Source organism: Dermatophagoides pteronyssinus, unplaced genomic scaffold (genome assembly GCF_027571235.1).
Source record: "Dermatophagoides pteronyssinus isolate colony J.1.1.1.1 unplaced genomic scaffold, Derpt_VIB-CSIC_2022.12 sq0029, whole genome shotgun sequence".
In the NCBI taxonomy this organism is placed as follows: Eukaryota; Metazoa; Arthropoda; class Arachnida; order Sarcoptiformes; family Pyroglyphidae; genus Dermatophagoides; species Dermatophagoides pteronyssinus.
The window spans coordinates 235,427-253,101 of NW_027461553.1; the positions used below are offsets into that span (position 1 = coordinate 235,427).

General features: G+C 28.4%; 5 protein-coding genes and 1 long non-coding RNA gene across 10 annotated transcripts; 3 read left to right on the plus strand and 3 right to left on the minus strand.

Annotated features, from left to right (window-relative positions):
• Nucleotides 1-174: 174 nt before the first annotated feature.
• On the minus strand, nt 175-3,555 carry LOC113788863 (chitin deacetylase 1-like). Its single transcript, XM_027338322.2, has 5 exons — nt 3,118-3,555; nt 2,017-2,250; nt 1,793-1,942; nt 1,380-1,701; nt 175-1,299 (listed from the first exon to the last, which is right to left on the minus strand). The coding sequence occupies exons 1-5, from the start codon at nt 3,185-3,187 to the stop codon at nt 471-473; spliced, it is 1,605 nt and encodes a 534-aa protein (XP_027194123.1). The 5' UTR covers nt 3,188-3,555; the 3' UTR covers nt 175-470.
• A 1,490-nt stretch (nt 3,556-5,045) lies between these two features.
• PrBP (Prenyl-binding protein) lies at nt 5,046-6,423 on the plus strand. The gene is made up of 5 exons (XM_027338335.2): nt 5,046-5,460; nt 5,520-5,582; nt 5,653-5,804; nt 5,904-6,009; nt 6,080-6,423. Exons 1-5 carry the CDS (start codon nt 5,420-5,422, stop codon nt 6,159-6,161), a joined length of 444 nt encoding a protein of 147 aa, XP_027194136.1. The 5' UTR covers nt 5,046-5,419; the 3' UTR covers nt 6,162-6,423.
• Nucleotides 6,424-6,536: 113 nt separating this feature from the next.
• LOC113788872 (SH3 domain-binding protein 5-like) lies at nt 6,537-8,807 on the plus strand. Of its 2 annotated transcripts, XM_027338332.2 has the most exons (4): nt 6,538-7,105; nt 7,179-7,591; nt 7,764-7,829; nt 7,969-8,807. In XM_027338332.2, exons 1-4 carry the CDS (start codon nt 6,902-6,904, stop codon nt 8,417-8,419), a joined length of 1,134 nt encoding a protein of 377 aa, XP_027194133.2. In that variant the 5' UTR covers nt 6,538-6,901; the 3' UTR covers nt 8,420-8,807. The 2 variants fall into 2 exon arrangements, with proteins under 2 accessions (XP_075679580.1, XP_027194133.2); XM_075823465.1 differs by lacking the exon at nt 7,764-7,829 and having other exon boundaries at nt 6,537-7,105.
• Nucleotides 8,429-12,390, minus strand: LOC113788874 (uncharacterized). Of its 4 annotated transcripts, none has more exons than XM_075823461.1 (4): nt 12,315-12,390; nt 11,957-12,185; nt 9,857-11,805; nt 8,429-9,784 (listed from the first exon to the last, which is right to left on the minus strand). In XM_075823461.1, exons 3-4 carry the CDS (start codon nt 10,245-10,247, stop codon nt 8,685-8,687), a joined length of 1,491 nt encoding a protein of 496 aa, XP_075679576.1. In that variant the 5' UTR covers nt 10,248-11,805; nt 11,957-12,185; nt 12,315-12,390; the 3' UTR covers nt 8,429-8,684. The 4 variants fall into 4 exon arrangements, with proteins under 4 accessions (XP_075679576.1, XP_075679574.1, XP_075679575.1 ...); XM_075823459.1 differs by having other exon boundaries at nt 11,953-12,185; XM_075823460.1 differs by having other exon boundaries at nt 11,949-12,185.
• Nucleotides 12,391-12,567: 177 nt separating this feature from the next.
• Nucleotides 12,568-16,764, plus strand: LOC113788876 (ribosomal protein L23). Its single transcript, XM_075823468.1, has 4 exons — nt 12,568-14,118; nt 14,180-14,296; nt 15,028-15,580; nt 16,314-16,764. Exons 1-4 carry the CDS (start codon nt 12,583-12,585, stop codon nt 16,721-16,723), a joined length of 2,616 nt encoding a protein of 871 aa, XP_075679583.1. The 5' UTR covers nt 12,568-12,582; the 3' UTR covers nt 16,724-16,764.
• Nucleotides 16,111-17,527, minus strand: LOC142645923 (uncharacterized). The gene is made up of 2 exons (XR_012846948.1): nt 17,422-17,527; nt 16,111-17,362 (listed from the first exon to the last, which is right to left on the minus strand). It is a non-coding gene; the product is annotated as an uncharacterized LOC142645923 (long non-coding RNA).
• Nucleotides 17,528-17,675: the final 148 nt, after the last annotated feature.

Consider the following 17,675-nt stretch of genomic DNA (forward strand, 5'->3'; position numbering starts at 1 on the left):
TTGAAAACTTTTTTCTTTCGTTTCTTCCAAATTCATTTGAATAAAATATTGATTTGATTTGATTTTTTGATTTCTTTCCCCCCGAAGAAAAGAAAAGAAGAAATTTTCATCTATTTGTAAATCAATGTGTTGAGATGAAAATTCATTTGAATTTTATTAGAAAAAAGTAATGTATTTGTAACGAAATAATCGCAAACAAACAATAATTTATTTCACTTTTTTCAATTCATAAATTGTTCAGTTTTGGTCACATTTCTTTTTAATTTATCCAAAATTTGTTTGTGTTTGTGTGTTTTGTGTTTGGTCAAAAGATAAAGAAAAAAGATTGTTTTGGTCGATTGATTGGAAAAAATTGAAGAAAAAAAAATCATACAATTTATTCGAAATGGATTCATTTTGTTGTTTCAAAACATAAAGATTCGAATAAATGATAAATTTTTTTTTTCATAACTTCGTTACAAAATTGAAATTTAAAATGCAAAATAATCACCAGTTGGATCTTCTAACCAAGGATAATTTTGTGGACATTCAGCACAAGTATGTAAACGAACCGTTTCTCCAGGTAATTCACGTGTTGATAATGCACATGCATTTTGTAGATTACAATATGGTTGTCCCCTAACTTCACATTTTTCTTTCCATGGTGAAAATTCTCTTATTGTATTCATTTGTGTTGGTTGTTGCATCCATTGTAATACTTGTGTCATTGTAACAAAATAAACATCATTTTTATCTAATACTTCATCAATCCATTGTACAAATGCATCTAAATATTCTGGATTTAATTTTAACCAACTGGCATGAAAAAATACACCTAATGGTGCACGATTTGTTTTATAATGACGATCAAAATTATGATTTAAAAAATTATAAAATTGATCACCAGTTATAATATTTGCACAACTATCAACCATTGAACAGCCAGATAATTCTTCATCAAAATTTGGATCATCACGACGATCCAATTCATTCATAACCATTTCCCAAACAGCATGCGAACGTGTTGGACAATTTTGTCCATTACCATGACATTTATGTGGCATACGAAAATATAATGTATATGGCCATAATGGTGGATTACTTAATGGTGCTGTTATTGTTGAATCATATAAAAATGCTTGTTCTTCCATCATAAAAAATTGATTATTACCACCAACACGTAAATATGGTGCACGTACACCAACAATTGAATTATCAGTTATATTTGCAAAACGTTCAATTATTAATCGTACACCAGCCATTTCTTTGGCCCATGTTTCAGTTGATGCTTCACTCCAATATTTTTCATTTGCATTATGTCTATATATTTGCAGGTAACGAAACAAAATCATTAATCAACAAATCGGAAACCAAGCGAGAAAAAAATATTTAACACTCACGTTATTGAATGTGCTGCAATTTCATGTCCACGACGATGCATTTCCTGTACAGCCGAATAATTGGTATATTTATGTGAAATAAAAAATGTACCTTTTATTGAACAACCATTTGGATTATTACGACCTTCTTTAAATATTTTATCATAAATATCAATATTATTATTATTGATTGCATCATCAAATGTAATCATAATCATTTGTGGTACTTGTGTTGGTTCTAATTTCCCGGGTATTTGTGTACCATCCGGTGAACAAAAACAATCCGGTAATACACATTGTGTTTGATCGCATGCTGGTGCACGATTTGGATCTTTTTCAACAGCTAATTAGGTAAATGAAAATGAAGAATTTTATCAATTTTGAATTGGGAAATTTCAATGAAAATAATTTTTTTGGAGAAACAAAAAACTTACTACATGCATTTTCATCCGAACCATCAGCACAATCTGGTTCACCATTACAGAATAATTCTTTATTTATACAATCACCACTACCGCAGGCTAATTTTCCTGTTTCACAGATTGGTTCATCCGTTGCTAATAATGGTGCAACTAATCGTGGTTCTAAATCAATCAATCAATCAATCATTTGATTAAAACAATGACGAAATTTGAATGAAAAAAAAATGAATACAAACTTTCTAATTGTTGACAATTTTTAACATTTGATTTCCAATCACATGTTTGTTTATCAATATCGAATGCTAAACCAGATGGACAACGTAATGCTAATAAACCTTGTACTGAACAACGTACAACATCACGACAATCTTCATCAGCTGTAAGACGAAAATATTCACTTGCTGGTCGTCCTTTACATAATTCGGCATCATTTTCATCAGCTTGTCGTTTGACGATTGATACTGATTCAACTGTATGATTATTTTGGAGCATGGTGGGGGAAAAAACAAGGTCAAAGTCGATAGTGGATAAAATATGGAAATTAAAAAAAAAAAGATTAATTAATTAAAAATTCTAATCACATTGAAACATTATCAAAAGAGATTATGTAAAAAATGTTATTATTATTTTCGGAAATGGTCATTTTTTTTCTCGAAAACTTTCTTTTCTGTTGATGAGTATGTTTTCCGAAAATTTTCCCTGTTGAAAAAAAAACTCGATCGGACAGTTTGACAACAAAAAAAATACCGTGATTCTCTACATGGACGGATTTTTATTTTTTCAATTTGAATCACAATTTTGAATTTCATTTTCGAAAATGTAAAAAAAATTGACCTAGTTTTCATCTATTTTTTTTATTTTTTATTTCACCATCGAGATTTGTTTCGGGAAAAAAAAGTTTGTCGTGATGATAGAAAAAGAAACTGATGCTTTCCGTCATATCAATAATGAAAATTCAAAACAGACAGACAGAAGAAAAAAACTTAATTAAAATTTTCATTTTCATCTAAAATAAATCGAATTGAAAAGTTTTTTCCTTGCAAAAAAAGAAAAGAAAATAATAATAACATTAACAATCGGAACACGTCCTATATGACAGGCGTCATTATCTTAATGTAACAACAACAACAACAATTTTCACAAACATTCGATTTTTGTCTGTCCATCAAAGAGATTCATTTCAATATTTCTTTTTGTGAAATTCTAACGAAACATCCTTGTTTTTTTGGGGAAAAATTATCTGATTCAATGACAAAATGATGATCATAAAGTGATATAATTGTGATTTATGATTTCCCAACACAGGTTTTCAATTAAAAAACGTCGTTTATACATACCGTATGTCGCTAGAATGATGATGGTAAATATTAAAATTTGTAATATTGATAATGATGATGATGATTTCATTTTCTGTTTAGTAAGTTCGTATTTTCTTAGTTCTTTGGCAACAAATATTTGAATGAGATGTTGAAAGCAAAAAAAAAAATCAGAGATCACCCGATAATATTGAACCAAAGAAAAAAAATTATTTTCAAAAAAATCTTCAATCTTTCAATGTTGTTGGATCGATCCGCTTCGATCACAAGATGCGGACGTGGACACTGTCGATTGATAATGATTATAAGGACTGATGATGATGATCGACAAACACACCTTTGTGTGTTTGATGTAATAACTGTGCCACTCAAGTTCTTCTTTTTTTTTCGTCTTCTTCATCCCCCCATCCCTCTCTTTTTTTTCAAAAGAAAATATATATCGAAAATAAACGAAACAAGAAAACAAAAAATCGAAATTGATAATGGATCTACATTAAAAAAGTCTACAAGTCCTTGATAAATCCAAAAAAAAGCAAAATCTCTCTCTCTCTGTATCTCTGTTTGTGTGCATAATAAACAACAATTTTGAAACCGGCTTTGGCCATAATAATAACAATAATAATCGGCAAACAAATCAAGAAGAAGAAGAAGAAGAAAAAACCTCCAAATATAAAGAGAAAATATATTTTTTTTCAATTCAAATATAGAAGACCATCACCATGGACAATTTATTCCATTCTGGAACGAAAAAAAAGAAGAGAAAGAAGAAAAAAAAGGAACAAAAACCATAAAAAAACGACCACTTCAAGATGATGAAAAAAGATAAGACAAATGAAGAGATAGTAAGTGAAAAAGAGAAAGAAAAAACATTGAAAAATCTTGCCCGAATTAACTTGAATGGTAAGTGATATAAAAAAAATGAGAAAATGTTTTCTAAATTTTTTTTTCTGCATAATTTCTTTGTTCAGGTTTGTCTTTGCAAAATCACACCAAAAACAAAATAACGAGAGAAAACAAACATGATGTAAAGAAAAAAGAAATTACGAATAAATTATCATCAATAAAAATATGAAAAGGATAGGATGGGATAACAGTAAATTCATGTATGTCATGTAACCATTTTATGGATTATCATCATCATCCATAAGAAGAAAATAATTCAGCTTTTTTGAATCCAAATGATGATCAATGATTGATTGAAAATCAAAAGATTATACAAGTGAGAGAGAATTTCATTTCATTTCAAATTTAACCCATTTCTTCCTATTTTTGTTTTTTGTTTTTTTTTCGATGTGATGGAAAAACCTTGAATCAGGTTTTCTCTTTAACTTTTCATTTTTGTTTTTTGTTTTTCGTTTTATTTTAGGGTAAGATTTTCAAACTTGAAAAGAAAAATCTGTACCGATTCGATGGATCGACAAAAATAGCAAAGTTTTTTTAAAAAAGCAGAAAATGAAGAAAATATTATTATCTCCCTGGCCATCATCATCATCATTAACCACCTTGAAATTGATTTGATTTAAATAATGATAATTACGTGAATGTTAATGATGATGATGATAATGGAAAAATATCAAAGGATCGAACAAAATGATAATAAGGATACGATTTTTATGTAATGTTTTATTGTTTGTTTGCATGCCATTAGATGGCGTGTGTGGATATTTTTTTTAAATTAGCATCAATATTTTTTAATTCGTCCATCATTTTGTTATTATTTTCGCAATGGCTTCCCGTTTTTTTTCATATCTTCAACAAGGAAAAACAATAAATTAAAAGTTTGATTCTGAAGATCATTGGATGAATCTGCATTGAATGGGAAAATAATATTTTTCTCACTGCTTCCGAACACGCGCCCAAATGTTTTCAAATCATTTGTCCATTTTAACAAAATTTGTATTGAAAATGTTAAAATAGACATTTTTTTTTCTCGATGATTATATATGATGATGATGATGATCTTGATTATTATATAGATTATATTTTGAAAGAAAAGGTTGCTCTTATTTTTTTAATGTTTCCTATTTTTTTTTCTTCATTTAGATTATTATTGATTGATTGATGATTATAATGTTCAAAAGCTATATATTGAAACGATTGTCAACAACAACAACAAAACAAACCGAAAGAAAATACGATCCAAAATCAAAACAATGTGTCATGATTATAAAAGCAAAACGAATATTCAATAATTAATAATTGACTAAATTGAAAAATTTTTTTACATAAAATTCATTGCTCTATTTTCTATTGTTTTTGGTTGTTGATTTCGATTTATTTAAAAAAGTAAACAAAAAAAGAAAGAACATATTCTTTCAACAACATGCCATCACGAGCAGAGAATATTCTTACAGGATTTAAATTGTAAGAATTGTTTTTGAATTTTTTCATGTTTTGTTTTTTATTGTTGTTTAAAATTTTAGAAATTGGATGAATCTTCGTGATGCTGATAGTGGTGATATATTCTGGGAAGGCAATACTGATTTGTATGAAAAAATTTGATTTTTTTTTTTGATTTTTTTTTTTGATTTAATCCGATGTTTTTAATTTCTATAGATCAAAACCAGATAAAGAACATGAAGCTCATGTACCAAAATCAATATTAAAATGTCGTGCAGTATCACGTGAAATAAATTTTACATCAGCCGAATCGATTGAAAAATTTCGTTTAGAACAACGTGTATTTTTTAAAGGAAGATGTCTTGAAGGTTTGTATAAACAATAACAATCTCAATGATGTGTTTTGCTGGTTTCATTAGAATCAAATCAATTTTCTTTTTTTGTTCAAAAAAAATCAATATAAACAGAATGGTTTTTCGAATTTGGCTATGTTATGGCCAATTCAACAAATACATGGCAATCATTGATTGAAGCTGCACCTGAATCACAAATGATGCCGGCAAATGTTCTTAAGTATGGGGTTCTTTAGTTGTTTTCCATGATTAAAATTTTCATTATTTTTTTTCTTCACTAAAATTTATAGCGGTAATGTAATAATTGAAACAAAATTCTATGATGATGATCTATTGGTATCGACTACACGTGTACGTTTATTTTACATATGAATAATGATGATTCGAATGATACGAATTTCGATGATTTTTTCTTCTCCATATATGACTCATATGCATCCATCAAATTCTTGTTCTTCCTTGATAAACGATCAAAAAAAAAAGAAATTCAATAATTCACTTTGGACATTGCCATTTGTGTGTAGAATTCAACAAAAAAAAAATAATGTGAATTTTTATTTGTAAAACACAGTATTATTAACCATTTAATCCACACATTTACAAAATCTACATCACCTTTTTTTTCGATTTAATTTTGTTTTTCTTTCTCAATTTCTCTTTGTTTTTGTTTTTATTTTTATGTTTTTTTTTTCTGAATTAAAAAAAAAATGAAAAACCAAAAAATTTTTCTTATTCATAACGCACATGCGCTTAGTCCCGTTATATTTTTTGCGAGTTTTGTTTTGTTTTGTTTTTTTCGTTTCATCGTAAAATATTGATAGCAAATGTTGTTTTCGTGGTTCGACAAAAAGGTCGAGGATAGTTTGTGTCCACATACATCAAATATTTTTTTTTCTCTTTCTCGATTTCTTCTTCATCAGCATATATTTCGAATCCATCTATCAACAACATTACTTTATCGTCTAATAATCAAACAAACATTCGACAGACATTGTCCATATGTAGATTACCATTTATGGACATTCAATAATTCATTTCGTTCGTTTGTTTGTTGTTTGTTCTAAATTTGTTTGTTTTTTCTCCCGAAAAAAAAATCAGTTAATCAACAAAATATGTATGATCTCAATGATTATGATATCAAATCATCATCATCATCATCGGCTTCAAAAGCAGCGACGACTATTCCAAAATCATCATCGATAATAACTGAAAAATTAAATAATGTAGATATGGATCCTGATCCTCGTGTTCAAGTTGAATTGGAAAATTTAAATACCTCCACTGAATTTATCAATAAATTAGAATTGGAATTAGAGGTAATTTTTTGTGTTTGTTTTGAAGTATTTTGTTTTTCTAATCATTATTTTTTTTAAAAAAATCAATAAACAGAAAGCTCGTCTTGAATTTAATAATCTTTTAACCGAATCAGCTGTTAAAATTGAATCATTATCAAAAAAATTAGGTACATCAATCAATAAAGCAAGACCATATTATGAAACACGTCAAATTGCAAATGAATTACATCAAAAAGCACAAAAAGAAGCGCTACGTTATGAACAGGCAACAATTGAACATAATAATGCAAAAGAAATCGTTCAATTAGCTGAACAAACAATACAACAAAATAGTGATATTGAATTGGAACAATTATTAACGAAATCAGCTGAAAAAGTTAATCAATCTGAATTGGAAAGACAAGCAGCAGAAAAACAACATCTTATTACATCGCGTGAATATTCTATTACGGAACAAAATTTATCCAAATTACATAATCAATTAAAACGTTCGATTGTTAAAGCCAGGTATGATCATTATATGAATCTGATTCGATTTGAATCGAAAGGAAAAACATTTCCCCATTTGATTTTGTTTATTTTATTTTGATTTTGGTTTTTTATTTTTTCGTTTTATTTTGATTTTTTTTCGTTTTTTTTTCATTTCCAAAATTCTTTATTTATTTATTTTAACCACAAGTATGGAAACTAGACGTAATTTTCTTGAGCTTAATAATTATGCTAATCAACATCGATTGCAATTGTTGTAAGTTTTTTATTATTATTTTATTTTGTTTTAGTTTTTTTTCATTTAATTTTCGCCCATCTTTTCGAAACTTAATCCTTTTTTTCCTATTTTACATAATCATTATTAACGATATTGTCATTTTATCATGATTAAATAGGCCATATTTCGAGATGAAAGCACAATTTAATCAGATGCTTGAAGAACAGATAATGAAAATTCGTTCATACGAAACACGTGTTAATAAAGCTAAACAAAATTATACAAAAGCATTAAAACGATTGGAAGAATTGAATAATAAAATCTATGAACAAAGATTATCACCAACGGATGGATATGTTCATAATGATGATGATGATGATGATAGAATTGATCAAACAAAACCTGATACCGAATCGATCAACATTGATGGACAAAATTATCCAATCAACCAAATGAATCATGATGAAACAATATTTGACAATAAAATACTTGATCAATTAATACTTGAAGATGATATTGATGAAAATTTTGATCGATTAAAAATTGAATGTTTTAATAATCAACATAAACAACAACAAATTGCTCAAAAAACCAAAGAAAATAAACCCGAAGAAACATCATTAAAATAGACCGATAAATATGTTGCATTCAAAAAAAGTTATTTATTTTTTGTTTCTTGGATAATAATTAGTTTCTTGTGTAAATATAATACAAAATAGATTTAAAAAAAAAAAATATTTTTGAAAAAAAATTTGTAAAAATAAAAATGAAAAATTGACTTTTGATGGCTATAGCCATAGATGAATATCACACACACACACATTTTTACATGTATTTTTAAAAATAAATAGGTATTTAAGATTTGTTGTAAATAATTTTTCTTCTTCTTCTTTTTTATCGTGATAATTGTTGAATTTGTCGATACGAATCAATTTGACCACTAATTGTATCGATATATTCATAATATGGTGGTAATTTTTGTTGTTGATTCAAACACAACGGAACCTGTTGATAAATTGGTTGGCTTTGTTGTTGTTGTTGATTATCAACAAGATGTTCTGAATCAATAGAATTGTTACATCGATCATTAATCATTGTTGATAAACAACAATTATTAATTGTAACTAATGATTCATCTTTGATTTTAGCATTACGTATGAATAATATAAAAAATGTTGAACATAATATCAATACAAATAGATAGATACATGATATAATAGCATAAAATTGTGTTGAATTATGATCAGTAATATTGATTAATATTTCTTTAATACCAACATTTAAAACATCTTTAGCACGTAATAAATATGCAACAACATCGGTTACAAATCTAGTATATTCACGACCATTTAAACGATAATTTTGATTCGAAATGGATTGTAATGAACGATATTGTTTACTACGTAATAATTCCATATAATGATGATAAATACGTGAATCCCAAGCGAATGCATTTTCAATCAATTCATGGCTACTATAAAAATAATAAAAATAATTTGCAACTTCAGTTTCGGCATCCGTACGATTTAATAATTGTGGTCCAATATGATAAATAGTACCATATGCTAATTCAATAAAACGACGATTCATTCCTTTGATGAATAATGAATATGGGGAATTTTGTATCTGTGCAAATGATTTGATTAGATGCCATTGATTATCATGTTTCATCATCGGTGTTTGATAAAATTTCCTCTCCAATGAATATTGTTCAGCAATATCGAATATTAATTTATATGAATTAATCATTGTTAATGGATGATCAGTTGATAATGATAAATTTGAACGAATTGTTTCTAATTTTGTTTCAATTGAATCAATCATTTTAGCTAGATCATTATCATTGTTGTTGATTGAATTTTCATTTTCAATTTGTACTTTAACATCTTCAATATCATCATCGGTAAGATCCCAGGTAAAATTTACTGATTTTGAAAGTTCTTGCGGATCGGATAGATTCAGATGAATTGAAACTAATGAATCAACAGTGAATACTGTGGTTGATTGGAAAAAAATTGTTTAAATTTTTTGGTAAACATCCAAATGAAAACAAACAAAAAACTTACACATCTCTTGACCAACCGAAAACATAACACGACCAATTTGTTCTTGTTCAATAAAAATATCCAATGGTTTTTGCATAAAACGTGTTTCATCAATTTTATTTACAATAAATATTAATGATATAACTGATGACCAAATAAATAGAAAACCTAAACACATTGATATTAATGCTGTATAGCAGAAATTTACTTCAATTATTTCGGATGATTTTGATTTTGATTTTTTTCTTTCGATTACAATATGATTATTATCATCATCAGCAGAAACAACAACATTATTATTATCAATAGAATTTTGATTCATTTTTTGAACAGAAATTTTAGCCATTTTAGATGTCGGTACAATTAAACTTTGTCGACAATCAACAGTTGTTGTTGGTGATAAAAGTTTCATGATTTTTTTTTTTTGAATCAAAATTCTTAACCCAAAACACAATGATAATTTCTTATATAACCATGTCACACACAAAAGTAACCAGAAAAAACGTTGAAGAAAAAAAAACGCGCGCGCGAGAGAGATCGAATAATACCAACACACACACCAACAAACCAATCGTACAAATGTCAAATGATTGAATGAATGAAATCTTTCTACCCACGTCCTTGCCAAGCAAGTTGTTTGCAACTGTTGATATTTTGCTTTTTCGGAACAAAAAAAAAAGCTGGCGGTCTTTCTCGACGAAATTGGCTTGGCTTGGTATGTGTGTGTGTGTGTATTTTTGGATTTACTTTTCTAATTCATTTTTGAATTTTCAACATGGTATTCAACAAAATGGTTGAATGGACAGAAAAAAAATTGATGTTTAAAGCTGTTTGTTGAAGAGAAAAATTGGTTGGTTGGTTGGTTTGGTTGTTACAATGATAATGATGAATTTCCATACCAACGACAAAAACAGTGCGCGTTCGTCCGTACCAAAAAAAAAAAAAAAACATTTCACATCATCAAATAACAACGAAAAAAAAAATTGTACAGGATACACCAAAACCAATGGGGTAATTCAAGCCGATTTTTCTTTCTTTCTTTCTACGGACATCAAATATAGCAAAAAGATCATAAAACTTGGAAACTGAGTTTAAGTGTTTTCTGTTTTCTCAGATTTCCGATTAACAACCAATCAATCAACCAAAAATGAAAGGGTTTTATCAATTTTTCGATATGATTTTTCTTCCTAAATCAAACATAGACAATTTTTTCTGTGTAAATCCAGCGATTGGAGATTTTCTTTTTTTTTGTTGTAAAATAAATAAGGAAGAATATCATTTGCGTAAAGAGTATTGGGCGTCTTTGTTTGTGTTGAAATCCATTGAAATTTGATAAAATTGTCGAGCCACCACCACCATTTGTTGCTTCTTAGCTTTTTTTTTGGCTGTTGATAATTCGAGGTCATAGGTCGTATAGCATAATGCACATTTGACAACAAAAAAAAACCATGATGAACAGATGTCTTTTTTTTAGGATATATTTAATGATGATTAGCAGGGTGGATGGTTGTTATGGTTCTTCCTCTCTTTCCCCCTCTGATCATGATAATTTTTTTTTTTTACTTCGCGTCAATGATCGGTGGTGTATGTGTGAATATAAAAGTGAAAAGAAAGAACACGGGGTTAGTTGTTGGAGATTTTTTTTTTAGACAGGGTGGTTGGTGGTGGCTCATTGATGGCTCGAATCAACAAATCATGTCAACCGTAACTTGTAGATTTAAAGCAAGTAAGGAAATTTTCAAAATGACCTAGCCTTTTTTTTGTTTGGCCAATCATTAAAACAGCTGGCTGATTTAGTTTGATTATCCATATAAACCCCATATACACATCTGTTCCATTTTCCTAAAGTAACAAAAGTTTTTTTTTTCTTTTGTTGTTTGCCTGTTGATCATCATCATCATCAACAATAATAAAATGCAGAGACACGTTCCAAAATAGCGACAAACACGCGTCCAATTTTTGTCCTTGTCCTATTTAAAATTAAAAAAAAATTGAAAACTTTAAAACATGTACCGTTCGTTGAACTTGATTATCATCAGTTCAATTTCCCGGAAAAAATGAATAAATAAATTCTGCAAAGCATTTCTAATAGAAAATATTTAGATAAATCTACCTACACACCAGAATAATCTGAGAAGTTAGAGATGGGCGCCAAAAAAAAGATTTAGTCGATTTTTATTCATTCAGCGCATGTATACCCCCGATGGTATTTAAGGTATATTGATAATATTCGGTGGTGGTGGTAATATCTAATTCGGGTTTTTTTGTAGATACATTTTCGGCGTCATCGTCGTCGAATAGATTCAGGCGCTCATCAATAACCAGAAAACAGAATGTATATAGACTTTTTCTGTGTTTGGGATTCATCATTAAATATAATACATATTAATAAAGGAAAAGATTCAATCACCAAAATGATGGCGACTAAAGTTATTCTTACTCCCACCGAAATTTGAAATATTTTTTTTTTATTACTTACATTCTTCTTCTTTTATCAGCTGCTATTACCGCCACAACATCAAACATCTTTGGACATTCCATCATTTATTCTATATAATTATTTTGATTGAAGAAAAAGCAACAAAAAAAGAATTTTGTTGTTTTTTTCTTCCTGAAATTGAAAAATTTGATTCGAATACAGCAGAAATGAATTGATTGAGAATGTGAAATGATGTAAAAATGATGATGATGGTGATCAATAATATTTTGATAAGATTTATCAATAATTGATATATGAATAATTGTCAATGTCGTCATCAATATCCGTCATTGTTGAACATGAAGAACAATATTCGAATGTATCATCGCCAATATCAATGTCGAGAATAAATCGATATGTTGGCCATCATCAACATTATTATTATCATCATCATCATTATAATCGAAATAATCATCATAATAATTATAAACAAATATTGTTCAAAATTATTGTTGATAATAAAAACAATAACAATAACATGGCCAATAGCCGAAATAAAATGATGACGAATAATAAAAACAATATCAATATTGATGGTGTTGATATAAATCATTATCATCATCATCATCGTAAACAACAGTCATTATTAAAATATTTACCGAAACATAATAAATGTTCAACAATTTTAACATTGAAAAAAAATCGCTGCCATAGTGGTCAACGAATTATCGAAGCTGCCATCCATACAACAACAACAACTATCAATAATAACAAAATTGATAATCATCGTACGATAAGAAAATGTCGAAGAAAAAAATTATCATTAAAAAAGAAAAGAAAAACATTAAGAATAAAAATGACAAATCAAATGAAAATTGACAAAGAAATCGAACGTCAAAATCCATCATCATCATCATCATCGATAGTGATGGACGAAATGATCGAAATGAAAATGATTTCGAATTCCGGTGTTGAATGTTCTTCATCACCATCATCATTATTAACTTGTAATGAATCTTTTCAAATTTCAGATTCAATTAATGAAATTAATGAAAAAAATTCATCATCATCATTATCACCATTACAGAATTCTACAAATGATTGTACAGATATAATTCCATCGAAAACTACAAATGGAACATCAAAATCATCATCAGCATCGTCATCATCATCATTCATCATACATTCGTATAGTCCAAAAACACAAATATCAACAATGATAACACATTCTAATCCACCATCATCATACATAACCATACCATCATCATCATCATCATCATCATCAGAATCAGAATCGGAATCATCTTCACCATCATCGATGGAGAATTCTTCGTCAACAACAACAACAACAACATTGATAACAAATGAAGAATTGGAACAATTTCTTGATCCATATTATTTTATTCGTAATTTACCGCCTTTAACACCGGACATGCAACCACAACGTTGTCCGGTATTGCCTTTAAAAACACGTAGCTCACCTGAATTTACCTTGGTACTTGATCTTGATGAAACACTTGTTCATTGTTCATTAACTAAATTGGATGATGCAACATTTTCATTTCCAGTTACATTTCAAGAATGTGAATATATGATATATGTTCGTACTAGGCCTTTTTTTAAAGAATTTCTTGAACATGTTTCACGTATGTTTGAAGTTATTTTATTTACTGCATCGAAAAAAGTTTATGCTGATAAATTGTTGAATTTATTGGATCCAAATCGTAAACTTGTTAAGTATCGTTTATTCAGAGAACATTGTGTTTGTGTTAGCGGTAATTATATAAAAGATTTAACAATATTGGGCCGTGATTTATCCAAAACAATCATCATTGATAATTCACCACAAGCATTCGGTTATCAGGTGAAAAAAAATTTTCAAATTGAAAGAAAAATATTAATCTAATTTGTTTTTTTTTTTGTAGTTGGAAAATGGAATACCAATTGAATCATGGTTTATGGATAAAAATGATAATGAACTATTGAAATTAATACCATTTTTAGAGGATCTCATTACACAGGTAACATTCATTCATTTTTTTCACCAGTTTGGCTAAATATTTTTACCCATTTTTATTTTCTTCCCCCCATTAGAATGAAGATGTACGGCCTCATATTTGTAATCGTTTTCATTCAAATTATACTAGTCAATTTCAACAACAACAACAACAATAATAACATCATTTTCATCATTTTATTTATTGAATATTCATTATCGATATCATCATCATCATCAAGGTCTAGTCGATTACCATTTTGTTTATCATCATCAATCATCAATCTACGATTCGGGATTACAATTGTTATCGCTATCTATTCTTATGTCAGCCATTTTCCATTCTAGTCACAAAGAAATTCATTGTTATATTTGTTTCGTTCTGTGTTCGATAACAAATTTATTAATCATCATGGTTATCAATCAATGACCACTGTCCTATTGTCCGCTGTTTTTTGTTTTGTTTTGTTTTTGTTTTTTTTCTCGATTATGAATGAGAGATACCCTATACGGCCAAAGTACAACTCTTTAAGATTTTCATGTTACTATCTAAATGTTTTTTTTTCTTCTGTTTAGTAAATTTTAATTTGTTTTCTTATATTTTTTCAAAAAAAAAAAAAAAAAATTAAAACGAAAACTTTGAAAAAAGATGATGTCGACATCTAGTGACAATGTTCGATAAGTCGCACGAGCTTCTTTTTTTTCATTGTTGTTGTTGTTGTTTCGCGCCATAGTTTTGTTTGTTTTGGTTTGAAGATTGATTCGATTGGCAAAAAAAAACAAACAATGAAATTTCGTGTAATTACCCGACGTTATGAAGCAATCAATACGATTAAACGATCAATAATGGCTACAGCTAAACTATCCAATTCACTTATATTTCGTATAGATTCGGATTCTATACAATTAATTCCGGATACATTAACACCAATGAATCCAATATCGATTCGTTGTATATTGAATCGTTCATTATTATTTGATAATTATTCATTCAAAGGATTAAATGATGATAATAATTTCATTTATTTTTATGTTCGTTCCGATTCAATAATCAATATAATCAATACAATTCATTTGAATATTCGTTTAATGAAAATTAAATTAACAACAAATAATCAACAAAAACCAGTATTAAGATTTACAACTGAAAATCCATCAGCCGATGAAACCGAACATCAAACAATTAATAATCAATTATTTATTTCGGTTATTAATCAACAATCATGGTCATTATATGATGATGAATATTCATCAATGAATCAAGCACAAATATCATTAAATTTACCAACATTTAAATTATTTGCAAATGATATTGCAAAACTGAATGATTGTTCAAATTTTATACGAATATCGGCCAAAATGTATCAAAATGATGATGATGAAAATATTTTAAAAGCAAAATTAACAATGACATCTATTATCGATTCATTACAATTATCTTGTCGTTATGATAAACTTTCAATTACAAATGGATACTCAACAACAACAACAACAGATCAATCAAATCAATCGAATAAAGTTTTTGTTGATATTCGAAAATTGAATGAATTAATTTCATACATTTCAATATTACAACCAACCGATGGTATTTGTGAAATTCATAATAATCATTCTATACGATTACAATTTTTTGTACATTTAGTTAATTTTAAAATTATTCTTCCACATTATGATTTGGAAAAAATTTAATTTTTTTTTGATTTTTTTGAATTTTAATTAAAAATAAAATCTAAAGATGGCATTACTTGATTGCTGTACTTGTTTATATGAATGGTATTCTCTCTTTCAACACACGTTGAGTGTTCGTTGAGTGTCATGCGCACGCACACACACACGTTGCTTTTTTTCGTTCGAACTTCCTTTTCTTTTGGTGTTTGGCTGCAGTGTTGTTTTTTGTTTTTTGCTCGTTGTTTCAAATCAAATTTTTTTGTTTGTTTCTAATTCTTCAAAATGTCCAAGCGAGGTTTGTTTTTTTAATTATTGGAATTGAATTCCTTCTAAATTCCAAAATGAATCTTTATTTATAATTTTCGTTCTCGCTTGTTTTTTTTTCGTAAAAAAAGGTCGTGGTGGTACAGCCGGTGCCAAGTTTCGTATTTCACTTGGTTTACCTGTTGGTGCTGTTATGAATTGTGCCGATAATACTGGAGCAAAGAATTTATTCGTAATAGCTGTAAATGGTATCAAAGGTCGTTTGAATCGTTTACCTGCTGCTGGTGCTGGCGATATGTTTGTTGCAACGATAAAAAAAGGTAAACCTGAATTACGTAAAAAGGTTATGCCAGCCGTTGTTATTCGTCAGCGTAAACCATTCCGCAGGAAGGATGGTGTTTTCATCTATTTTGAAGATAATGCCGGCGTCATTGTTAACAATAAAGGTGAAATGAAAGGTTCGGCTATTACTGGTCCAGTGGCTAAAGAATGTGCTGATTTATGGCCAAAAATTGCTTCAAATGCTTCAAGCATTCAATAATTTGGATAATTTCAACAACAACAACAAAAAAAATTTTCAAATCGAAAAAAAATATGATTTTCATTTTCTCAAATTGTCAACGATTATATAGAAGATGCTTTTTAAACATTTTTTTTTGTTTCATTGACATTTTTAAAACCAAAATGGATTAAAAATCATTATTTTTTCAACAAAAAAAAAACCCCATAGACAATTAATGTGTTTAAAATAGCAAACATTTTCTAATCATATTCATTATGTGTGATTCGAACGCAAAAACCAAAAAAGGTTTTTTTCAGTTGTTGATGGTTCTTGTAATGCGTGACCATTACCATCATCGTTTTGGCATATGGCAAAAGAATCGCAACTTGAACGGATGTTATTTATAGAAAATGTTTTCCAAAGAAAAAAAAATGACAGTTCTGTTCTTCAGTTGTAAATTCATTCTAATTTTGTTTCCATTTCTCATCAACAACGACAAAAGGTTAAAGTTCATTTCGAAGATAAAATTAACGGATTTTTCTATTCAACCAGAATCCATCCATCCATTCATCATCTTGTTTTGACACTCAACAATAGTTCACCATCAGCGATCATTTTGGTCCAAAGTCCATATCAAAGTCGATCTTCGAAATCCGAACCCATTCGGTTTTCGAATTTCTTTTTTTAACAAAAAAAAACTATCAAAAAATGATACCAGAGGGCACTATAACCATTACTTTTATATTAAAAAAAAATTAAAGATGGAAAAGAATGTGATGATGGTACAACCCAATTGTTGTTGTTGTTGTTGTTGTTTGGAAAGAAGAAAAAACTCATCATCATCAAGTTTTTTCTTTTTTTTCTGTTTATCTCTGCTTCTCTCTTGAATCCGGAATGTATATCAATGGTGGTGGTGGTTGTTTTTCGGATGATGATGATAATGATGACGATTTCAAAATTGTATGTGTTTGAAAAGTTTGATGACTGAATG

Excerpts from the sequence above, each read along its gene's own strand:
- LOC113788863 (XM_027338322.2), bottom strand. The coding sequence starts at position 3,187 with ATGAAATCATCATCATCATTATCAATATTACAAATTTTAATATTTACC. Across the intron at positions 1,702-1,792 it reads TTCGGATGAAAATGCATGTA|CTGTTGAAAAAGATCCAAAT; the intron begins GTAAGTTTTTTG and ends TTACCTAATTAG. Across the intron at positions 1,300-1,379 it reads ATTGCAGCACATTCAATAAC|ACATAATGCAAATGAAAAAT; the intron begins GTGAGTGTTAAA and ends GCAAATATATAG.
- LOC113788872 (XM_027338332.2), top strand. The coding sequence starts at position 6,902 with ATGTATGATCTCAATGATTATGATATCAAATCATCATCATCATCATCG. Across the intron at positions 7,592-7,763 it reads CGTTCGATTGTTAAAGCCAG|TATGGAAACTAGACGTAATT; the intron begins GTATGATCATTA and ends TTTAACCACAAG. Across the intron at positions 7,830-7,968 it reads CAACATCGATTGCAATTGTT|GCCATATTTCGAGATGAAAG; the intron begins GTAAGTTTTTTA and ends ATGATTAAATAG.
- LOC113788876 (XM_075823468.1), top strand. The coding sequence starts at position 12,583 with ATGTCGTCATCAATATCCGTCATTGTTGAACATGAAGAACAATATTCG. Across the intron at positions 14,297-15,027 it reads TAACATTCATTCATTTTTTT|AAACAAACAATGAAATTTCG; the intron begins CACCAGTTTGGC and ends ATTGGCAAAAAA. Across the intron at positions 15,581-16,313 it reads TATTGCAAAACTGAATGATT|GTCGTGGTGGTACAGCCGGT; the intron begins GTTCAAATTTTA and ends TCGTAAAAAAAG.
- LOC113788874 (XM_075823461.1), bottom strand. The coding sequence starts at position 10,247 with ATGAAACTTTTATCACCAACAACAACTGTTGATTGTCGACAAAGTTTA. Across the intron at positions 9,785-9,856 it reads TTCGGTTGGTCAAGAGATGT|TATTCACTGTTGATTCATTA; the intron begins GTAAGTTTTTTG and ends AATCAACCACAG.
- PrBP (XM_027338335.2), top strand. The coding sequence starts at position 5,420 with ATGCCATCACGAGCAGAGAATATTCTTACAGGATTTAAATT. Across the intron at positions 5,583-5,652 it reads TGGGAAGGCAATACTGATTT|ATCAAAACCAGATAAAGAAC; the intron begins GTATGAAAAAAT and ends TAATTTCTATAG. Across the intron at positions 6,010-6,079 it reads ATGCCGGCAAATGTTCTTAA|CGGTAATGTAATAATTGAAA; the intron begins GTATGGGGTTCT and ends TAAAATTTATAG.